Consider the following 23,262-nt stretch of genomic DNA (forward strand, 5'->3'; position numbering starts at 1 on the left):
CTGGTCAAGGATCTTGTTTGTTAGGGACTGATTGATAACCTGGAAACAAGTTAATTTTTCAGGACAGGCACCCTTCACTCCTCTGATGAACAAAAGAAGGAGTATCTGGCAAAGAGAAGCACACAGGTTTGCCAGGGGTACTGAACACATAGATGAGTCTTTGGGTAACCCAGTTGAGTGTCACCTGGCCATGCAGGGGGCTCCTTCTCTGCCAAGGAACTTTGTAAAAGCTCAACAATGACATCCATGTACTCTCATATTCACTGGGTAGGTGAAAGGGGAAAACAGTCTTCTCCATGCACATATGTGCATCTCTTTGCCTAATGATCCCTTTGGACATTTAATGGTTTTGAAACTACTCCTGACTGGTGAGCAGCTCCTGTGAAAACTTTATCCACTTTTTCAATAAAACACCAGCAGCAATTTGCAAAGCATTGCAAGTTACGTCAGCTTTGCAAAAGTCATGAGAGAGACAGGCCTCAGTATGAGTCACATGGACAAGGGGTGGCCACTTGAAGCACAAAGGAACTTTGATGTAGAGGAGATTGTTATAGGTTCATCTCCTCGAGTGCCAAGGCATAAAATAACCTATAGAAGAGAAATAAATAAAAAATTTAACAATTGTTAGAGTTGGGGTTAAGTAGGATTACAGCTGTAATATTAATTGTAGTCCACTTAGAAGACATACTTCCATCACAGTTGCAAGGATCAAGCCTTTGGGGCTCTAGTCTTGGGACAGAGAAAGGCAGAGGAAAAGAAGTAGCCTCTTCTTTCTTTTCAAACTATCTCCAACAGCAGCTGTTTTTATTCCGTTGTTCCACACACTCACAGAAAAAGAAGTAGGCTTAGTGAATCTCCATACCTCAGAGTAGTTTACAAACCAAACTTAAAACCACCAACAACAAATACGTCCTTCATACACTTCCATTAACTCTGGAAACAGTCCCAGAGCAACCACCATAGTTCCAAACAGTCCAAAAGGCAGAACTGAAGTCAGGATCCAAATTTAGAGCTGCATGCTGTGGTTAGGTTATGAAAGAAGAAAGCAGACTTTCTCCTCTGTAGAGCCAAGAAGCTCATGCCCAGTGCATGATTTCAGGGAGTGACCTTCTCTTTATAAGGATAAATCATAGTGCCTTCAAAAAATACTGGAAAGCAGAGGATTCACAGATGATGGCCCAACTGTCCCTGACGTCCCAGGGTGTGCTAGAGTGACACCAGGGGCAAGCATGAGGAATGTTTATGGAACACATGAGTTCTCAGAGATTGCAGAAGACCCATAAAAAATGGAAACACCTACTTTCTAAGCTATCTTGTGCTTTGGATTTACTGTAACATAATAAACCAATAATACATGTGACTTCTTAAAACAGCATCTAACTAATCCACAGCACAGTTTTATGCCTTTCTCTCAGCCTGCTGTCAATTTTATATTCACATTTTCTACACAGCATCTCTTTCGATTACTCATGACAGCCCCATCAGTCATAAAATCATATTCAGGAAGATTTTGACAGCTGAAAGAATTCAGCAAAGGACCAGAGAATGCTTAAGTAATCCGTTCACATTTTACCCAGTCCCCCAAAGGCTGAAGGATCAACTGATGTTTTGCTGTTGTGATGTGCCTCCTAAAAATTCTTGGGAGCCCTGGCATAGTCCACATACTGACACACAGAGCAGAAGATTTTTGTGCTGAAGTCACTGTGTGAATGAGGAGGTACACTGGCACTGGATGGGAATTCTGAGAAAGCAAATCAAGCATCTGCACTCTATAACCTTGTCTCTTCTACCTTCATGCTCTACAGTTATGGATTTTTCTTCACTTATCTGCACGGCAGGAGTGAGTGCTGTTGATAAGTATTAGAAGGCACCCAGCCTTCTGTAAAATGTAAAAGGCATTAATTCTTCTCTATTACATGGAGAACTATACAGATAATAGACAGATTTATGGAGCTTTCTCTTCAGCTTTTACCTTCTATTCAGTAATATTTTCACTCTCATAAAAAAGGACATGGGCACTATCTGTTATACACTCTAAATCAACCAGTAATACCAAACCAAAATATAAGATTCTTCCAGTAACATCTGTCATATGTCATGGAATGACAACCATGAGCATATCAAAGCAGTGTTCAGGACATTAGAATAAGGCTTGTAAGGTGATGATGTCAGAATGATCTCCGATAAAAAGTCCTGTATAGTCCCTGTTATCCTAATCAGATGATGGACTATGGCCTCTGAACTAACCAGAACTTTGTCCTCTCTTCTCCTGTTCCGTTCTGTTTTGTCTGTCTCCAGCTCTAATCCAGATAAAGCTGATGGAGTTTTGGAAGCTACCTGTCTTCTGCTGCTCTGCTGCTGATCCACCATCTCAGTTGCCATAGAGACAAGTTCTGGAAGCCATGGATGAGCATGGGAGAGAAGCCACCCACAGGCTCTCCAGTGGTGGGCTCTGGCAGGGCCATTCTCAGCACGTACTGAGAGAGTCAGGTTCGGTCTCTGAAGGTGAGGAAGAGTCAGCAGGTGCTAACCCAGTGACGCACGAGGGGGACTTGCACACACAATACATTGCTATTCAAAGAAATTCCAGGTACTACCGATCCATGAGGCTTCCAAAAAGAGGGAAAAGAAAGACTTCGAGAGAGACAATGCACATGCAGCATGCTACAGGTGAGTACCCAAACAGCATTATGCTTCTTTTTCCAGTGAGATTAGAAACTAGAGGAGTCAATAGAACAGAAGGACAGGAAGATAGAAAGCAGCTCAGCAGTCAGCACATGACAGAACACCCCTGCCCTACAGCACAGTGGGCAGAGGAGTGCCATCCTTCTTTTTTCAGCTTGGAAATATAAAATGGTTGGATGTTTAAAGAAATCATGACAGAGAATCTAAACATACGTGGGACTCTGCACTGCCACTCCTCTGCTCTTTAAGAGAAAAATAACTTAGAGAAAGACATGAAGCTGCCAATGAAGCAGGGACTTCTTTAACATACAGAAATGACATATTCAAAAGTACAGAAAACAGCCAGCAAAACCAGAGGAAATTGCAATGGTTCCTTCTGAGGGACGAACAAGACTTCATGAAAGTGCAGTTACTGCTACTTTGCACTGAAGAGAGCTGTGAGAAACACCTAGGCTCCCTTTAAAAAAGGAGCCTGAAATAACAGGAGCACCATCCATAACATACATGCATTCAGCCGTGGCTTCAGTAGAAAAGGAATGAGTTGGCTTTCCCTGAGTATGAATAGTACAGAACATTACTGCAAGGCTGGGCTGGAACCAGGCATCTTTCAGGTGCCAGAGCTGGAACCTTGTCTGAGCAGCTGTCTGTGAAAGAAGCAAGGGAAAGATAGGAGAAATTAAGAGAGTGCCAGGAAATGAGCTACTGCAACACACTGAGAAGCACTGGAAACAGGGCTGCATGAAGGAAATTGAAGTGGTTTTAATCTAAGTCTGAAATGAGAGAGACCTGGAACGGGGAACATAGAAAATGCCCTTTGCTTCCATCTCCCAGATGCTTTGAGAAACTGAATTTTAAAACTCCTTCACAGCAAAGCTACCTTATCCTATTTTCAGGTTATAATCTAACATAACCAATGCTCTGGACTATGAACTTTGGATAGCTGTATGAATCAAGAAGATAACCACTGCTTATGTTCCACTGCTGTGCAAACCACTGAAAGCTATTGCTTTGTTATGTATCAGTAAAGCCCCCTCTTCAGCTCCTGAAAGTAGATCAAGTTCCTTAAGAAAAAAAAGAACAGACATCCTCCACCACCCAAATAAAAGGGGTGTGGGAAATGTCCCCAAGAAAATAGGTGTGTCCTGCCTGCCTCACCAAGGGAGCCATGCTATTTCAGTATAAAGGTCCATTCAACCCTGTGGCATGGACAGAAGGAAAATTCCCTCCTTTCTCCAAGTTTCCAAGTAGACAGCAGCAAAGAGCTCCTGTTTAATATTTGGCTACTGTTGCAATGAAGTTTGTGGATAAACTGAGTGTTGCCTATGCCAGAGCAGAGCTGCTCTCTACCCTGTGGGTGCAGACAGGACCAGAGCAGAGCCACCCTCTCCTCGCTTCCCGGAGCACTGCTGCAGAGCTAGCACAGCACAGACCCGCCTTCCCTCCTGTTCTTGGGTGTCAGAGTGTCCCCACAGCTGCTGAGGAGGTCCTCACCTCTGCAATCTGCAGCTGGCAGTGCAGCAGCACCAGCACAGAAGGATTCACCTTCTTCATAGACCTGGAGCATGATGGCATCAGGATGTTGGCAGAGGAGGACATCCCTTATGTCTTGGCAAGTGTCATTGAGGAAGGACAAGTTAAGAGAAGGGCTTCTCTCTTAGCAACTCATTAGAGCATCCACAATGCTGACCTGTGCTTCTCTGCCACTCCCCTCCCTGTATTACCACTTCTGAAACAGGATTGGTTCCAAACAGGGCTTTTCCTTCCATGCCTGCAATTGTTCAGCAGTCCATAGTGGGGAACGTGTCTCTTCTCCAGTCCATACAGCAAGACCTGCCCTAGGAGCAATAGTTCTTTATCTGAGGTAACGGTAGCAAGTCCTCCTCAGACCTACAGCCTTTAAATTCAGCCAGGATTGTGTAAGCAGCACTTCTGCTCTCTCTATTTACTTCCCTGAATCCATTCCCTCTCCCTGAAACTGGACAGTGGGTGCTTCTAAACCAGCCTCATTTGAACTTCTGACAGCATTTGCTGACATGTATGGAAGCAAGGGATGGGTGAGCTATTTTATATTGCCTTCCAACCCATTTGAACAGCAGCTATCCAAGAATGTGACTCAAGCTCAAGTGTTAACCTGTTCTCATTTTGCTTAGGGAACAACTGGAGGGGAGGAGAGGGGAGGGCAAGAAGACAAGAAGAGACTGAAAAGACAGAGTAGGATACGAAATGAGAAAAATAAAGACTCAAGAATGAGATCACAGAAAAACAATTTAAAATTATCTAAATCCAGCTGAGGGAAGGCTTCCATATAGGCACCCTTTGCACCAGCCCAGCTTTGGCTTATAGCCAAGAAGCTGTAAAACATAATAGATGCTTTTCTTTAACTGGAAAAAGAATTGTTGGGTTGTTTTGGTTTTTTTAAGCAATCTTCTTTGGCAGAAGAATAAAGTGTTTAAACTATTCAAAGTTAATAACTCACACTACTGTTTTATAAGGCCTTGGCTCTCTTTTAGGAAGTCTTAAAACTCTGGATGTCATCTCTCACATCTGAAAATTGATTTAAAAGGTGTATCAGAACCCTTCTTCAGTCAGAGCACTGACCTGACTGTGCTGTCACCAGTGTGAAAGACAAACAGAATTATGACTTAGAATAAAATATTTCTAATAAAAAACAGCAAGGCCATTTATCAACAAGCCTCAAACAATGGGAAATTTCATTTGAAAAGTGAGACACATCCTCTCCTGCCAACTATTGCAGTAGTGAGCCTTGGACTTAATGCAACTTTGACTCCCTGTGAAAGGATCAGTGGTTCATCTGAGGGAAATTGGAGAAGCAATTAAAAGTAAAGCTCCTCTCTCACCAAAACTAACCTTCAGTTTATCTAGTAAACTGAACATCTTCAGAATGCAGATGCAGTAAAGCAGAGCAATAATGAAGCCTTGATTTGGCAAACCAAATATTGGCACGCACAGGCACACACAGCTGAACATTTTCTGCCTAAATAATTGCACTGAAAATCACTCATGTTGGGACCCAGCCTGCAGTGGTGAGAATGCTACTCTCATACATAAGAACTGATACCCTAAATCCAAATTCACCTTTTCTCAGCTGCATTTGCATTACACAAGCGGATGACACTTCAATCTTGTTTGAAAATCAAACCTAAAATGTAACCACCTTTGTGTCTTGTGGTTTTCCTGTTGCCTTTGGTGTCAACAAACCACTACATACAGTAAAGGCAAATTAGGAAAATTACTGTTTTAACACCCTCTTGGCTTTCTCTTATATCGCAGGTTCACTCAAAAACTATGAGCCCATCAAAGAGCCTCTGAGTGTTTTATCACATAAGGGTTCACCATCTCCAGCAAACTCTGATCCAACAACTTTAGATGAATTATTGATCCAAAGGTAAGGAGGTTCCCATGCAGGGTATTCCCCATGCCTTCCCTGAAAACTAGTCTGTGGTGTCAGAGTGAGAATGCTTCTTTTGGGAAGGACAGCTGGACTAAGCTGTAGCTCTGATCCATGCCTTCTCACCTTGACTTGTGGTGCTGCTTTCAGTCTTAATGATTTATACAGCAGAGTATTAGCATGGTGGTAAAAGGGTCTTATCAATGTGGGTTTGGGGAAGACAGTGAAGGAAAAAGGGGGAACAAGAAGACAGTGGGGAAGATGGAAAAAAGGGGAATGTGATGCAAGATCACCCAGCAGTGTTAGCAAACTGGGCAGACTGCCTTAAGCAGTTTCTTGAGAATAAGGAGAACCTGTGGGCATTTTGTTATGGAACATCCCAGCATCAGGGTAATTCCATTCTTGGCCTTCATAGAGAGCTCTTCTGAAGCCTGTTACACAATCCTGCATGGAAAACAGGATTTTATAGCCAAAGAAGTAGCTACAAAGACTTTTTCTAAAATATCCAGACTTTTGCTTTTTACTTTAAAGAACTGATAAGCAACAGAGGCTTTCAGTGAGGTAGTCCTTTTTGGCTTAAATCCCTCAACAACAAAGGTCTAGCAGAAGACCCTGGTCCTGTATGTCAGAAATTTACATACATCCCATAAATCTGCCCTCACTCCTGCTCTCTTGCCACTGCAGCCAGGCAGAGAAAGGAGTAGCTACCTATCCCTACATTTTCAAATATAACTGAGGTTTTCTCCCAAACTCATTCTCCAACTACTCACCTTCTGTGTGTACAACTATGAGATAGTCCCTCCTTCTATTGTAGATCAAGCTGGAAGCAGTAAGCACCTGTCCTCTAAGGGTGCATGCATCCTGCTGCACCATCTGGTCCTAATTACTGAGACCAGCTGTGTTGGGGTAGTACAGAGTGCTTTCCCAGGCACCTTTCCTTGTGGTGAGGACTCCAACAAAACAATTTTAGCCAAATGTCAAGTTTGATTTAAATAAATTAATTGCCTTGGCCAAAATTGATTGCCCCTTGGCCATAAACTGAACATATGAAACTAGACAGCCACAGTCTGCTGCAATGTCAAACCTATCTGTCTTCCTTTCCTTGGGGCATAATCATCACTGTCAGTCTGACATCCTGACACTGGCACTTAGGCAGCTCTGAAATGTGCAATTTCTGATTCTCCCTGGAGCTAGAAACAATGAGCCTATGCTAGGAGTTGGTTGTATTAAAGACGCTGCTGTGCACAGAGCCTGGCAGGTCAGTACAGGTTCTAAGTCATGTGTCTGCTAAAAAGCAGGCAGTCCTGCTGAGTGGCATCTCTTGAAATTGAGCACAGAGATTTAACAGAGAATGAGACCAAAGTTCCAGCTCAAATTCAACCCATGTCCTCTTTCCTTTTCCAAAAGATCAGTTGTAATTTATAAGAGAACCACTAGAAATCTGCATTGCGAAAGCATGCAAGAGCCTAAAAAAATACCATTATTTGTAGTAATCAATAGTATCTCACTTCTATTTGGAAAAAATGGCCATTATGTAGATAATACATTTAAAATATTGCTGGTCTCAAGAAATAAATTTAATTTCTCCTCAAAAGAATAAATCTGGTGCCTGCCAACTAACCATTCTTCTGAAAGCAGAAGCTAGTGGTTCTGCAGAAGAGACAGTACACGCACCTCTGACCAGGACTGGGAAGATCCATGACATTCTCAGGAGCAGATCACCACAGTCCTGAGGGCCAGCAGTGCTGCATCTCTTCACATTCAGAATCATCCTACAGCAACCATATCAATACTAGGGCTGGGCAGTCACAATCCCTTCTCCTTGCATGAAGATAATCAGCAAGTCTGACACAAATGGGTTCTTCACAGGCAAGGATGTAATTTCACATATAGCCATGCCACATAATTCAGGGCAGGAAGTAAACACAGCTGGGCAACATAGTAAAGAGCTCAGGAAAAGGAATTGTCATCTGCATTGTACTCAGATGGGATTTTGATTTGAATTTACATGTCTTTCAAAGCCCTGAGAGTAGTACAGAAATTCACTGATCTCAGAACACTGATGTCTGAACACAAGATGCCCTCAAACATTATTGCTGGTGTTCCAAACTCTGGATTTGGACATACTTCCTCCAGAAGTATCCAGTAAGATACTTCCTGAGAGTTTTTATGCCTAACTATGCTCAAATTATATTTTTCCCCATGACCTTTCTCTTATGTGATCTCCAGCTCCCCCTAAGCACTCTAGAGCTCTCCACAACATTCCACAGCTTCCTCTCAGTCTTGCCCATTGTACAAAGGTCCAAACCAGGTCCAAATGACAAGCCACTTCCCACCAACTCAGGGGATTTGCCCTGACCATATCAGTGCTGAAGTTCTAGCACAACTTCTGCTTCCCAGAGTAACCAGAGCCAAAGCCCTGTAAGGAGCTGAACTCATAAAAAGCTGGTCTTTCGTGCTGGGATCAGTCCTTCCCGCTCCGGTGTGGCAGCAGTTGTGCAGAGATCATCGAAAGCTGTCACAGAAGATACATTGGAAGAGAAACGCAGTGTGAAATTTCACTTTGCAAAGCTCATGGAGGCCATTGGTCTACCAGTGCAGAGCAAACTATTTCTTTATGCTGCTTATGAAACCTCCAATTCAGATAAACAAGGACCATATAAAAACCCTTTGATCACATGTGGTCTAAGCTCAAAGAATGGAAGTACTACAACAATGAATACAAATAGTCATCTCTGGCAGCCAGAGGGAACCTAGCTCGTTTGAATTCCTGCAAACACATGTATTAGAGAGAGCAGTATATATGTGAAGTAGCACAGCACTCTGAAGTGTGCTCATGTGAGTTTGAGTTAGCATCCCTTAGCCCAGCACTCTCGGTCCTGGGCAGCAGAGGGCACTGCTTTTATAGCCTGATTTAACCAGAAGAGCAGGAAAAGCCTCTAGAGAGTCCGGGACCTGGATTGCAAAAGGACTTATACCATATTTGAGCAAGCTTCATTCTACTTATGAAATACATTTCTTAAAGTTGCCTCCTCTTTATGCTGCCAATGGTGCTTCAATTTTCAAGTGGTGAAGTCATGAATAGCTGGTGCAAACACCTGTTGACCAAATCTTTAAATTTGGTTGCTCTACAACAAATTTTTGTTCTTTCAGAGACAGATAAATAGATTTTTTTTTTCTATCCCTCTTTTTGTGCAATCTGCATCCTACAAAGTCTAAGAGCAACCATATTTGCAGGGAGAAGTATTTTTAAAACCAATAGATTTTCAGTAAAAATAGCCACCGTTGGTATTAAAATGTCATTACTGACAAAACCTCATATTTCACAAGATCATGCAGAATAGCAAACAATAACATACACAATTCTAATAAAGCATCCTTCCAGCATATAGTAAATGTAGATCCCAATCCCAGCCTGCCCACCTATTCCACCCACTCGCTGCTTTCCAGGTTTTTCAGCCCCTTCACACTTCCATTACTGTGCAAGGTCTAGGCTTTGTCCTCTAGGTCTCCCAATCTGATCTGCTTCATCTGGACATGCCCTGACGCCCAAATTCTCCATCAATCTCTTTGTTTCACTCCTTTTCTATCAGCTTCAACTTGTAATTCTACACAATTCCCTCAGCTTACTATTTCCCAGACACATTCTTCTCACTTCCCCACCTGTGGCTTATATCTCAGTGTCCTTTTGGTCCTCAAGCTCTTCACCATTTGGCTCCTTATACAATCTTAGTAACCCATCCCTCCTCCTAGCTCCAGTGCCAAATTTTACAGTCTTTTCCAATTCACCGTTTCCTGAAGCATCCAGCTGTGGGTGAGTTCCTCTCTTCATAGCGGTCCCTGGTCCAGAAGTAGACCTCTTCCTCACCATGCTTGAGTCTTGCTCCTTCTGTTTTTCAGTCAAGTGGATTTCTTATCATGCTGATCACAGAAATTGCCTTTATTCACAGAAAGTGCCTAGATCTGGACCAGTCAGCTACAACATCAGAAATTTTCTCAGCCCTCAGCACAACACACATTCTCTCCATGGGCAGGAGCTCAGGAATTTTAGGTGCTAAAATCTAAGTCTAAAATTCGTGTGCATTGTGGACAGTGGAAAAGGACCTATAAGTCTATGGATTTTCATGAGTGCGGAGAAGATAAAACCCTTGCAATCCCTAAATGTCATTTTGCATATCAACAGAAAGCAAAGTTGCTTGAAGGAGAGAACAACAGGAATCCAATAATATTTTCCAATAATAGAAAATTATTGGGAAACAGGGATCCAATAATATTAAGTCTAATAAACAGTTTATTTTTTTATATATAAAAAAAACCCCTTGTCTCTGGCAGATGGTCAGTAAGTAAAAGGATAACCCTGATGATTATGAGCCTCTAAATGTTAGAAACACATAAAGATCTCATAAACAGAATTTCTGAACATTTTTAATTCTTGGTAAGGCTGCCAGTCCCAACAGATATAACTAAGGTATTTTGATGAAAGCTTAAGGAGCTTCAGAAGAACAGATATGTTCCTAGACTTTAGGATCTAAAAATACTAGGGATGAGAATTTCTGCTGTCTACCATTAAAAAGTCAAAAATCAGGAATAGAAACTGCCCAGTCATACCAATTACTAAAATCACTGTTAAAATATACATATGAACAGAGGGAACCTGAATGAAACTGAGGTATGAAAAAGTCCTTCACTAGGTATAACATTCAAATCTATTAGTAACTTCACACTTCTCAATAATTTGGTTAGCTCAGATTTAAAAAGTGCTTCTTACCTCATCTTGTGGCCTTTCATGGTGTGAAACTCCCACTGACTAGAAGAGTTTGGGGAATTTTTCCTGAATAAGATCTGCTGGGCTCCCTCTTCTCTTTTAGTTGCTAGAAGAGGAGATATAATTTCTAAAAATTGCTATAAGACAACATTTAGAAAATGCATTTAAATTTCATTTGAAAACAAGCTCGTTGCATGGCTTTATTCTGAGGATTGCTTTTGAATTGAAATACACATAATAAATCTTAATTAAAATTATTACTCATTTTTCAAAATTACTAGTGCCTCAAAATACAAACCAAAATTGGGAATTCATGCCTCAAGTGTAACTTAAATGAGATAATTGTGATAAACTAATTATAAACTCTCATCAATCATCACATTTTTAACACAACATGGACCAGGTCAGCCAGCATTTCAAATCTCTTCCAGCAGCAGTACAGTGAAGCTGGAAACAGTCTGCAACAACACAAACCCTTCTTTGCAGAATTATATGCAAGCTCCCTTTGCCCACAGGGAGCTGAACCATGATCATGCTCCATGTCAATAGAGCATGGCCACCAAGGATCATTTCCAGTGCCTTTATGCTTGCAGACCCTAAGAGTTCCAGAGACAAAACTGGGATTTGGTCTGTTGGGGCACTGCATGGCTTCTGTCACCTACAAGAGCAGAGGTCACACAGCACTGCTTCTACAGTGCTGCAGGAGAATTATTATGGGGCTTTAATGTATATTGTTCTAGTAGTCAGATTCTTTCTTTCCCACTACAACTAGACAAGGAATTTTAGGATTAATTAAAGGGATTGTGGTAAGAAAACTGGTTTGTCATTATGAGTTTGTACTGATTTTGGTAACTGGGGAAAAACTCTTCAGGCTCTGGATCAAATTGCTTGTTGTTACAGTGAGAGAAAAAAATACACCTCCTCTAAACTCCTACCTCATGTTTAAGATTAGGTGGAGTAGGAACGTCTCCAGGCCTGAGCCTGCCATTTCACAGCAGTGAAAAATTATCCAAGGTGGCACTGCCATGGTCTTGACATCCATCTGCACGTCTGCCACTTCTGCTCCGTTGGCACTCCCTTTGAGCTCACTCTGTAGTGAGACAATACACACACAGATCTAGTTCTACCAAAAAAAGAGAATCATTTTCCAAGAGTTTAGCTGCCCAGACTTGCTTACTGTGAATGGGATAAGCTTGAGTGAGTGCTGGCATAAAAGCAGAGGTAGATATCTGCCTCAGGGAGCAGAATGAAAAAAAAAAAAAAAAAAAAAAGAATTGAGCAGCTATATCAGCTTAAACTGCATACAAAATCCTAACAACTGTGGAAATAGGGAGGCATCTTATAGCTATTCTACTTCATAGAAATAGTTCAGTATTGACTGACTTAAAGTAGTATCTGGTGAATAGGGCATTTAGCATGTTCAAGAACCTTTCCAAGTGACCAGAGAAAGCAGAGCAGCTCCATGAAGAGACTGACCTGCCCTGGAACAGGCAGTAACATGTGGGATGCAATGGAATAATACACCTCTGACTCTAACCTGGATCCCCCACCCCCAGCATGAAGATCCCAGTCGCCAGACCACTCTGACAGAATCACTTGTTTGCCTGCCTTTAGTTTTTGTGTGAAACTTTAAAAGCTTTCTATTTTGTCCCCAAACAGAAAAGCAAGACTTAGAAAATCCCAGCAAATTTTGTAGGACAAAAATATATCCTTCTTGCTAAATATAATTTTTGTGTTCCAGTCCCATGAGTACTGGGAACCCTCTGTCACCTCAGCTGGGAGAAAAAGTATTTCTCAGTATTTCTTGTTTTGTTTATGGATATTCCGTGTTACAAGAATAAAACTGGGAAGGAAGGAAGAACAACATCTTTGAAAGATCAAATTACAATTAAGAAAGAAACCATCGTAAAAGAAGGAAAAGTAGAGTACTGATCATTGCTATGCAGTGTAACAGCTCTCTGAGACAGAAACACAAGCTGGGCCTGCCATGGCCACGGGGAGCATTTCACTTCTAGCTGCTGTTTCACCTCTTCAGAGCTTCCACTGGGTTTATTATCATTATTGCTTTCTGTGATATTTTCAAGTTTTCATCTCAGACCATAAGTAAAATTATGTTGGAAAAAGTGAAAGAAAAGGGAAGACAGGCAGGATCAAATTACCAGTTACGGGATCATAAGAAGATGCTTTCTATTTATGAATGTTTTTCATAGCATGACCCAGACATTTTTCTAAGAAATTTCAATTTTCAACAGATTTAACCCTTGAGAGTGAAGCAATGTGAGGGTTTAGGAGTCTGTTAAACTCTTAAAACATACTTCTGAAAGATTTGTTTTGTTTTTTTTAGTTAATACATCCAAAAGTTATAGTTAGATATACGTTCATTCTAGTAGTGTCAGTTAAGAGCTTATACACTGATTTCACTTTGCATACCAGAGAGAACTCCTCACTGCTCTTGGTCCTCCCCTTGAGAAAACAGTAAAGAGCATATCTGATTTTCCAGATTTCAGGGTAATGAAGAGGCTCCCTTTTTCTAAGAAAGAAGCTTTTTAAAAGCCTACCCACTCTCTAAAACCCTTGACAACATTCTTGCCCTGAAAATAAGCCACCAAAAAATGAGCTTCAGATAGTTGCTGCTGCTTTATCCCTTCCACAAGGTTTTGGCCACCCCCACACTCACCTGGCTGCCCCAACCCCCTAATGCCCAGTGTTTAATGTCTGATAATGCATACTGACCATCTATCCAGTGACTATCTCAGCCACAGCTCTCAGGCTCTCATCCTCCTCTGTAAGTACAACACAGGCTCCAGCTCTCACCCTCACGCTGGTATTTCCTTTCAGTTGCCTGGTTCTTCTGACCTCCTGGTCTGGGACTGCACAAAGACCACACTCGCAGCCCTCTCTGAGCTCTCAATAACATTTCCAGCTGTTTTTCTTTCACATTCTGCTTCTTAATGACTTAACAACTGAGCTCTCCCGTGTGCCAAATCTAGATCTAGTTCACATAAGCTGAAGGAGTTTCTCTGGATGTATCATCATGTGCTGATTAAAAGCTATCCTATCATTTAGCAAAACCAATATAAAAATTATGAAAAGGAAGCCATTTTACACACACTGACCAACACATGGATTTTATGTTGTTGCATAAATTACTTTATCACATAACAGAAAAAAATCATGGTAATTTATGCAACAGGGAGAGAGCAAGCACAAGGAATAGCAGAGTATTTTTCCTCTGTTAACTCCTCAGTTACAACGTCGTGCAGATGACTTTTTTTTTTTTTGCTGAGGGCTACTAACATGTGGTGAAGAGCTGCACCCAACCTGTCCAGAACCACTTGAACTGATGCAAGGATGTAACCGTACTCTGAAGCTCAAGAGAATTTATCCCTGAGGCAGAAAAACAATTAGCTGAACGAAGACAGATATAGATTACTGAGTACTGAGATACTTACTTCCTAAACGAGGGAATATATCCTTATGGCAGTAGCGACGCTAAGGAAGGGGAGAGGGAAATGACCGAGCGGGTGCGAAGCCCTGCCGGAGAAGGAGAGGCGAATAGCAGCCAATCCTGTGGGGTAATCAGGAGTGCGCTTCCCGGCAGGAGGGATTAGGCTGAGTTTCCCAGTTACATTCCTCCATCTCAGGGTTTCACTCCTGGAGAAGAAATGCACCATATGCACCAGATCTGGAAGCAGTTCAGGAGAACCCCCCTCTGCCACCCCCTTTCTTCCCTCAAAGCCGGCGCCATCCACACATAAGCAGAGAGGTGCAGGGGATGGGGGGCAGCGCTGCGCCCCGGGGCTGAGGGACGGGAGGTCAGTGCCGGGGCAGGACCCCCTCCCGGTGTGGGGTGGCCGTGCATGGAAGAGAGGGGCTGTGGCATGAGGTGGGACGGGGTGTGTGGGTGCTCGCTGGGGGAGGGTGCTTTGCTGGGGAGGGAGGGAGCGAACGGAGGAAAGGGCTTCCCTGCATCGAGGGAAGAAGCCCCTCTGCAGGAGCTCCGGGGGCATGGAGGTAGGGGGGCCTGTGAAGGTGGGGGGCCTCTGGGGCAGGGATTGCTGCCTTTTGGCGGGGCCCTGGGGAGGAGGGAGTCAGCCTCCCGGCGGAGGAGGGACCTTCGCTGGAGGGGAACCGGGGGGCTGAGGAGGTCTCTGCGGGCTGGAGTACCGGGACCTGGGTGGGGGGCTCTGAGAAGGGAGCTTGTGGAGGAGGGGAACGACACGACACCTGAGGGGTCTGCGGGGGCTCGGAAAAGATTTTGGTGGCGTTGAGAGGGTCTGCAGGGGGGGCTCTAAGAAGCTCTGGGGAAACTCGGGGGTCAGGCGGGAGCTCTGAGGGCTCCGAGGAACAGGGGTTGGGAACTGCCGGACTTCGAGGGTCTCGGGAGGGATTTAGGGAAGGTTGAGGGAGCTCCGCCGGCATTTGGCAGAACTCCGTAGAGCCTCGGAGAAAATCTGGGAACGAGGAGAAAGGCTGCAAGGGGCTAGGGGCGCTCTGAGGGGCTGGTGGAAGCCCGCGGGAAGGCTCTGAGGGGGTCTCTATGGGGATAATCTGGGAAGGCTTTGAGGAGGGTCTGAGGGGAGGCTCTGAGGGGGCTCTGAGAGGATTTGGATGGAGAGCCCCCGGGGGTGCCTGACGGAAGGTCTGAAGGGAGGCTCTGAGGGGATTTGAGGAGGCTGTCTAGAGATTTTAGGGGAGAGCCATGGGGACGCTTTGGGAGAAGCGGGTGTCTAAGGAAAGACTCTGAAGAGACCAGCGAGGCTCTGAGGAGGCTTGGGGGCTCAGAGGGCCGGAGTGGGGGCGGGCTGCGGGGGTGCCCCGCGGGCGGTTGCAAGTCCCCTTTCCCTCCTGTGCAGGCTGCTGCCTTCCTACCCCCGTTACCGTGGCAACCACCCGGGCTCCCCCAGCCCCGTACCGCCGCCGCCGCTGCCGCCGGAGCTGCTGGGCAGCCGCCTGCCGCCACCAGACATGGAGCTACTGGCCGCGGCCCTCAGCGCCGCTTGCGCCTTCGACCAGGAGGGCTCGGCGGGACACCTCAGCAGGTGAGAGGGGGTGCTGAGAGCGGGAGCGCGGGGCGCGGGCGGGCGTAGGGGCCGCTCTCCCGCCGCTGTCCTGCCACTGCTCTGAGGGCGCCTCCGCCTCTCCGCAGGGTCCCCGCCGCCTCTGAGGAGACCCCTGCCCCCGGCACGGCCGCGGCACCGCCCGCACACCCCATGACGGCAGACTCCTGGAGGAACCTCATCGAGCACATCGGTAAGGAGCCGTGCCCATCGCGGGATGTCCGGCCGCCGCTGCGGCCTCAAACTTCGCCGCTTCTCTCGCTCCCCGCACCGACGGCGGCACAGCAGCCCCTAGAGGTGCCCCTCAGCCCGGCCGGACTGCACCTGCCGGGCCCCTGAACCCCCAAACCCAGAGCTAAAGACAAATGGTGCACAGATGGGGGGTGTTAAGGGTGGGGTAAAGGCTTGTGCTGCAGGTCCCCAGCTCCCTATCCTTGCTGGGAACCTCCTCATCATCATTACCGTGGCTTTTTGAGGTCTTTAGGGGCATCAGGTTTGCACGTTGCCTGGCAGTGGATTAATGCTATTGTGGAACAGCCTAACCTTGTTCATAAATAACGATTATTCTTGTGATTACTAAACAATCATTAAGGCTACCCCAAACTTCCTACTAAAATATGATTTTGCATACTCCAGAAGGCATAAGACTAAAGTATTTTTTCATCCATCCTCTTGGACATTAGTTGTATGCACCAGGTTCTGCATCTATTCAGTGTAACAGCCACTGGCATAGCACTTTCAACACAAGAGTAAGTTATTTTATCCTTTGTGGTCTCTAAAAAGACAAAGTTGAGGTTATCTGGGTGACTATGGAGGAGACTGTTAAGCTTTTGCTCTTATGGTATTTTATCTTTATCTTTTGTGGGATGGGGAGAGGACCTCCACAGCTTGTTTCTTGGTTTCCCGTATCAGAATTTTGACATTCCTCAGAGGGATTTCATCAACAGCAAAGCTAAATCTCATCCCGAGGTAGGTTTTGTGGTGGGAATATAGAAGCTTTGTTTTTAAACACTCCTGCTCAGTTTCAGGAAATGGAATCAACATACTTGAATCTAGAGGGCAGGAATGTAGCACTTAGCATGGGAAAATCGAACATATAACTCTCACAAGCAGCAATGCAAACCTCCCTGGCAGAAATGAGAAGGCTTCTTAGGGTGTCTCTGCTGTTTGCTGCAGGCTGTGGCATGCAAGGCTGATTCTTGGTACACCTGATGCCTCTGGGACAGTGCTGGAAAAGGAGGCTGGTGTGAAACCAGCAGCCTGCCAGCATCTGTCAGACAAATCAGCTGAGTTTGGGGCCTCCTGGAGGAAAGTGGTGAACAATTTGCATGAGTGTTGCCAGATCTGTTACCTCCTTTTGGCTGTGTAGATACTAACCTACCAAGGGAGCTGTGTCAAAACACTCTCAGTTTACTGGGACTGTGCACCTTAGAGGTGAGATAAAAATACTAAAACCAGCAGGAGTTCAGAGCAACCCAGTTGCTGTATTCATATATATTTTTATGTGTTGTATATCAGAGGGAAGCTGTGCAAAAGCTCTGCACGCATCAGTGTAACTGCAAGTAGGTCTGTTGCACCTTTATGGAGGAGACTGGGTTTTGACAATCTGAGGTGTTTTGTTTATCCCCACCAGAGATGTTACATCAAATGCCTGGAGCTCACTCACTCCTTCCTTCTCTCCTGCTTTTGAGACATTAGTGGACTCTTTGCTTGAAACTGGAGCAGAGAATTTCAGAGAAAACCTCTCTGGGCCTCCTGGGATTTTACATAGCTTTCAATGCAATAACATTTACTTGAAGAGCGCTGCTAACTCTCTAAGGCAAGGATTTCCACAATTAGTAACTAGTTTTTCAATTCCCCTCCCAGGTTTTAAGAGAGCTGGGAAGGGAGACTGTGACAGCAAAATTAAATGGAATAAACAAAAAGGGAAATGTCTGTTATGTACTATAAAAATTATATAAACATGCCTTATGAAGATCAGTCTTAAACACTTAAGTCAACAGATAACACCAAACTCATGCTCTGACCACAGGGTTAACCGTTAGCCAGGTCACAGTAGGGACAGTTGGGACATTAAGCAATGAAGGGAGCTTATGAAGGTCTCTGACATTTTGTACTTGTTCACTTACTGAAAGTAAACATTGACTAAATAATTATATAATCTGAGTCACATTCAGTTATTGATCCCAGCATTTTTTCTACACATTCAGTCAGTTCCTAGATGTATTATTGTCTCCTTTCAACATGTCAAAACCTTGTTCCTTGACCTTTCATCTGTTACCCCTCCTGTGCTGTGATCATCTCCTTTTCCATCTGGACAAGGCCTTGGCATAGCTTCTCTCCATCTCTCTTATCTACATACTTTTTCTACCCATTGTAACCTCTTTACCAAATATGGGTAGACCCTTAGGGCAAAGACAGCAGGGATATCTTTTATCCTTGCTAGCACACCCTCCTTATTTCTTCCTACCCTTCTGCCTACACATCTACCTGTCTTTTGTCTTTTTTCTGTACCATCTTTCTGCTTTCTCCCCAGATGGCTCTCTTAGAGCTGGTAGAGCTTCAACCAGTCTCTCTTGCTGTCATTTCCAATTGAATTCTGATGGTGGATGCTTTCCATCAGTCAGATCTTTCCATGTCTGTATTTGCTTTGCCTGCCACTGACTGCTCCATAGCTCTTATCCAGTCAGTCAGAGAACCTGGAAACAAAACCAGCTTTCCTTATCTGGGTCTTATTTTGTTAAAAGCAAGAGATAAATAGCCTTGGGGATCTTTTAAAAAGGGCTGCCCTTCAGGTTTGCATGAAGGACCTTAAATTCCCCTTACACAAAGCATCCTCTGACTTGCAAGGCAGAGCCAGCAGCGCAACATGGCTGTATACCTGCAGTCAAACACTGCAAGTATCATTATCTCCAATTTGAGTAAAATAGACTATGCTTCAGTTTCCCAGTGTGTTTTCCCTTGAGTCAAGCACTGCCCACGCTGCTGCAGGATGTTGCTTCCCAGCTTGCCCTGCTCTCTATGGGGCAAAAAGAACCCAGAACCCTCGAGCACAGGCTGGCCATATGGATCAGTACCACCAAAAGCAGCTCCAATTTAGCAGGCTCTCTGCTACATACCTGAAGGAGTGTTTCCACCCTGCTACATCCTCCCTGATGGTGAAAAACAGCCTGAAATGCTTAGGAAAGCCATATAAACCTAGTTGACGCAGAGAGAAATTACATAAGTGGCAGCAGCATGCAAAACTTCAGGGGAAGTCTCCTCTGCTCAGTATTGTGTAGGAAGCTAACAGAAGACTGTATGGTTTCCTAGGCACAGCTACCCTTACTGCTATTTTAATCTGGTGTTGAACATCTTTCCAGGAAGAACAGATAAGAGGACACAGACTGCAGTAATGCTGTGCTTATTCCTGTGCCTTTCTCCAGCATATTTCCTATATAGTTTTAACACTGACTGGTACAGAGCCTCATTGAAACTGGTCCAGAGATTTAATAGGCAACAACATCTACATTTCTGCCTGCTTTAGACAAACTTTTAATCCCATTGTTTCTCATTACACACAGAATCTCAGATCAAATATCATGAATACATGTGACCAGATAAATTTTAACCTCTAATGATTTATACAAAAATTATTTAGGATAGTTTTGTTAACATCAAAGGCTTTTCTCTTTATTCATTCATGTTACACTGCAATTCAAGTATAAACCAAGGAAGATAATGTAAACTGTGCTTCAATTTCATTAAGGGAGGAAAGTGACTCAGTGTGCTCATGCTCTCCTGCCTTTACATGTCTTCTAAATTACATTTTATATTCAAGCAATTAAAATTCTGGGTCCTACCAATGGTTCAGAAAGAAAAATGGGACAGTTTGAAAGCCCTCAGAGAGACAAAGGATGTTCTAAAGATTGGCAGTGAACTTCAGGATTCCTACCTTTTCCGTGCTGTCAATTGATATTGGAGTGGAGGCAAATCCAGTGCAATTTCATCTACTCCTGAAGTTAGTAATTGAAACTTGGAAGACACCTGGTGTCATTGATGTGCTGCCCCATGGCGTGAACTCAGAGCCTGTTCCTTAGTGCTGTAGCAAATAGGTACCTTTTGGACGTTAACTTTGTATCTTCAAGCATCATAGAAGCTAAGATGGAAAACAGCAGGATATTAAGCAACATGTCCAAGACTAACCATGAGATCCAAAACAAACCTAGTCACTGTAGTTAGTTGTCCCAAAACTTCACCTGTCCAATGCCAGTAAAGCAGCTCAGTGTTTCCTCATTAACGATTTTTGTGGCCATCAAATTGCTCCTTTTAAAGTCATTTCAATGTGTACAGTATTACTTTTCCAGACACACACTTAAACATAGACATCAGCCTATATAATTTGTAACATCGTAATATAACAGAGAAAATCAAGGTTTAAAAGACGTTTAAAAGCCTGACAAATCAGTTCTTTTATGTCTTCTGAGTGATCATGGATTCATCTGACTGTGTTACTAAATGTTTTGTGAGAGCAGATTGTTAACAAGACTTTAGATTTAGAAATGGCCTTCCATTTATAGTTTCCACTTCTGGCTGAAGTAGGAATACTGTAACAGGCTTTTCACCCTGCTTGGAAGAGACATCTCTCACCTCTGCTGAGGTGAACTAATGCAAAGCAGTTGTACTTTCCCATAATACTTTTCTACTATCTCGTTCAGTTGGAACCTCTCAGACCTGCTATGTTCCTTCCTAGGGCTCTTGTACCAGGAATATCGAGATAAATCTACGCGCGAGGAGATTGAAACCAGGCGATTGCAAGATTCACAGACAGACCCTGAGGAGACTTCACCCAGTGAGGAAAACCCATCTGAAGCAGAACCCACAAGTACAATTGAAAACAAAGCTCCACCACAAATTAATTTGCTGAGAAATTCCAACTCCAGGTTCAACTTATGGCAGGATCTTCCTGAGGTCCAGAGCAGTGGTGTCCTCAGCATCCTCCAACCAGATGAGATCAAGCTGCAGGAGGTAATGGAGGGATATTACAAATATTTCTTAACTGTGTTGCTGCTTAAAAAATGGAGATTGAGTTAGGCCAAATTATCAAGATTTAAAAACTAAAAGCTTCACAGCAGTCACAGACAAGCCTTGCCCTGTTGAGTACTTTCTGAGTTGCACTGGTTAGCACACCATTCACTCTTTATTGTGAAACTGCAGACATTGTTCTATATGCTACTGCCGCTGGACGTTTCTGTACCAAAAGGAACTTCTTTTCCTTTTTCTGATTCAGTGTTAGGAGCAATTCACAAAGGAAGAGGGATATTTAGGAGGTTTTTACAAAAGAGTTACTGGTTTCAGGGCACATTAATCCTTTTCTGAAGTAACTATCAGGACACATAACTTTCCACCAGAAATCTTAGAAGAATTCAACCATTAACTGTAAGGTTTTGAATATGATGACATTGGTAGAAATAGAAGAGATAGAGATTGATAGATGTCCTTATATTTAATTGTTGTTACTTGGAGTCTATTGCAAACAGTAAAAAGTAATGACAGGTGTATTTGCATTTAGCTATGCAGTGCAGTGACATCATTATTTTAGGGCCATGTGCTGTGATTTACAGGACTACATCAAACACTGAAAGGAGTAGGAGGGGGTAGCTGTCACAAGTGATGACAACATCAGCTGCACCACAATTTACAACTGGTCGCTATTTTGGGTATCATGGGGAGTGTGAGTTCTTTGTCACTGCATAGCACTGCATTCATAGCCAGCAGTGGAGAGGGCAAACCCTGTTCAGTGTGCCGTTTGCATTGTGGTATGAGGAGTGGGCTTGCCAAGGCGTAATCCCATAAGTCCAGCTGTACTCCTGCACCAGGACTGCTTCTGATGAGATGGTGAGATGGGTGTGGCAGTGTATCTGCCTAGCCCTGGCTCACAGGATTGTACCCAAAGTGCTGAAGAACATCTCGGGGTGTAAGCAGTCCCTCCTAAGTACCCTGAGACTTCCAAAACCCACACTGATGAATACCTTGTGCACACAGTGCCAGTCCTGGCTAGGGCTGTAACTTGATTGTCACACTGGAAAGGTTCATCTTGTGCACCCCAAGGGCTGTGTTATTCACACCCTTAGTGGAGCAGACTGGTGTTTATATACAGTAGTTTGGGCTAGCACGCACAGGCTGTTAGTGTATCAGGGTTAGGGCTGAAGGTGAATGAAATTATTTGTTGTTTTTCCATGTTCTCCTTCTGCACTGGTTATTTGGATTTGTTCTGTTTACCTGGCAAAACACGGTACTTCCAAGTGCCAGCATTACAAACACAATCTGGCATCTGAAAAATTACAAGCTTTTATTTTTATTTTTACTTCAAAATTAAGAATTTTTACAAAGAAATATTTTACTTAAAAGTGTGCATTATAGATTTCAAAACTTGTCTTTTCTGTTAAGTTACATTTGTTACCTGTATGTGTTTTTGGGAAAAAAATCTTGATGCTGCTAAACCCCAATATTAAGTGTGCACAATTTTCTTCTTTCTGTTAAAATAAACAGAATAAAACAGTTGGAGAATGGGACAGTGCTGTCATAAAGAAGTGCTGTGCCTTCTCCACTGTTTATCAGACCTGAAATTTTCTTCCTGCTTGTCCTGGGATTAGCACAGTAAGAGATTGTAAAATTGCTCAAAGCCAGAAAGTTGTGAAATTGGCTGAACATTGAACAGATAGAGTGGAGAATTTGCTTTGTGAGGAGAATCAAGGTCAGAAAACAAGGAGGGCTAAAGAAGTCACTGAAGCTATTGAGAGATGATGTTGAATTCAGCCTTGCTCTAAGCAAGCACTACTTGCTCTTGCAGTTCTGGAACTTTGTTCATGTTGGATGTGAACTGTGAGAGTGGGCTGTACATGAGGGCTTAATTTAGTGAATGTAAACTGTTCAGCATCATAAAGGAGAATTGGAGAAGTTTTCCTGAAGTACAGGACAGCAGAAATTCTGGAATAAATATCTTAAGGACAAAACTGTATTTTCTGACCCATTTTATCTTCAAAACTGTAGTAAACACAGGGGCTAGAAAAGCTTGCTTGTCTTCAGCCAGGAAAGATGGAGCAAGAGTATTATTTTGATCATAGGGAGAAATACTGGTACACAAATGGAAAGAAAGTTGAACACCCTGCTTTGTAGCTGAGGAAGGGAACACCACCGTAGCTGTGACAGAGCAGGGCTTAAACAGTCAAAGAAAAAGTTGGTTATCTGAAATGATCTTCAAAGTGAAAGAGACTGGAACAAGAAGAGAAATCTGATGTTCATTAGTGGCAATGGTGGAAAATTACTGAGCAGCTTATCAATGCAAGAATTAAAAAAAAAGG

At 43.6% G+C, this 23,262-nt stretch overlaps 2 protein-coding genes across 8 annotated transcripts in view; one reads left to right on the top strand and one right to left on the bottom strand.

Moving 5' to 3' along the window:
• Nucleotides 1–14,467, bottom strand: part of NEU2 (neuraminidase 2) — a 36,319-nt gene extending 21,852 nt beyond the window's left edge. The window contains exons 1-3 of one of the 3 annotated variants that reach the window (XM_053952089.1): nucleotides 14,312–14,467; nucleotides 11,795–11,949; nucleotides 10,863–10,965 (exon numbers count right to left, since the gene is read on the bottom strand). The gene's annotated coding sequence lies outside the window, so the exon portion shown is untranslated. Of the gene's footprint in view, nucleotides 1–2,247; nucleotides 2,343–10,862; nucleotides 10,966–11,794; nucleotides 11,950–14,311 lie in introns of those variants that run through there. The other 2 variants (XM_053952090.1, XM_053952091.1) reach the window with 2 other exon arrangements.
• NGEF (neuronal guanine nucleotide exchange factor) overlaps nucleotides 2,392–23,262 on the top strand; it is a 37,490-nt gene continuing 16,619 nt past the window's right edge. Inside the window, exons 1-5 of one of the 5 annotated variants that reach the window (XM_053952073.1) lie at nucleotides 2,392–2,670; nucleotides 5,977–6,091; nucleotides 15,716–15,901; nucleotides 16,009–16,112; nucleotides 20,652–20,926. In XM_053952073.1, the coding sequence (XP_053808048.1) occupies nucleotides 2,403–2,670; nucleotides 5,977–6,091; nucleotides 15,716–15,901; nucleotides 16,009–16,112; nucleotides 20,652–20,926 (948 nt within the window). In that variant the 5' untranslated portion in view covers nucleotides 2,392–2,402. Of the gene's footprint in view, nucleotides 2,671–5,976; nucleotides 6,092–14,572; nucleotides 14,675–14,807; nucleotides 14,874–15,715; nucleotides 15,902–16,008; nucleotides 16,113–20,651; nucleotides 20,927–23,262 lie in introns of those variants that run through there. The other 4 variants (XM_053952074.1, XM_053952077.1, XM_053952075.1 and 1 more) reach the window with 4 other exon arrangements.

The sequence above is a fragment of the Vidua chalybeata genome, chromosome 10 (assembly GCF_026979565.1).
Source record: "Vidua chalybeata isolate OUT-0048 chromosome 10, bVidCha1 merged haplotype, whole genome shotgun sequence".
NCBI classification, from domain to species: domain Eukaryota; kingdom Metazoa; phylum Chordata; class Aves; order Passeriformes; family Viduidae; genus Vidua; species Vidua chalybeata.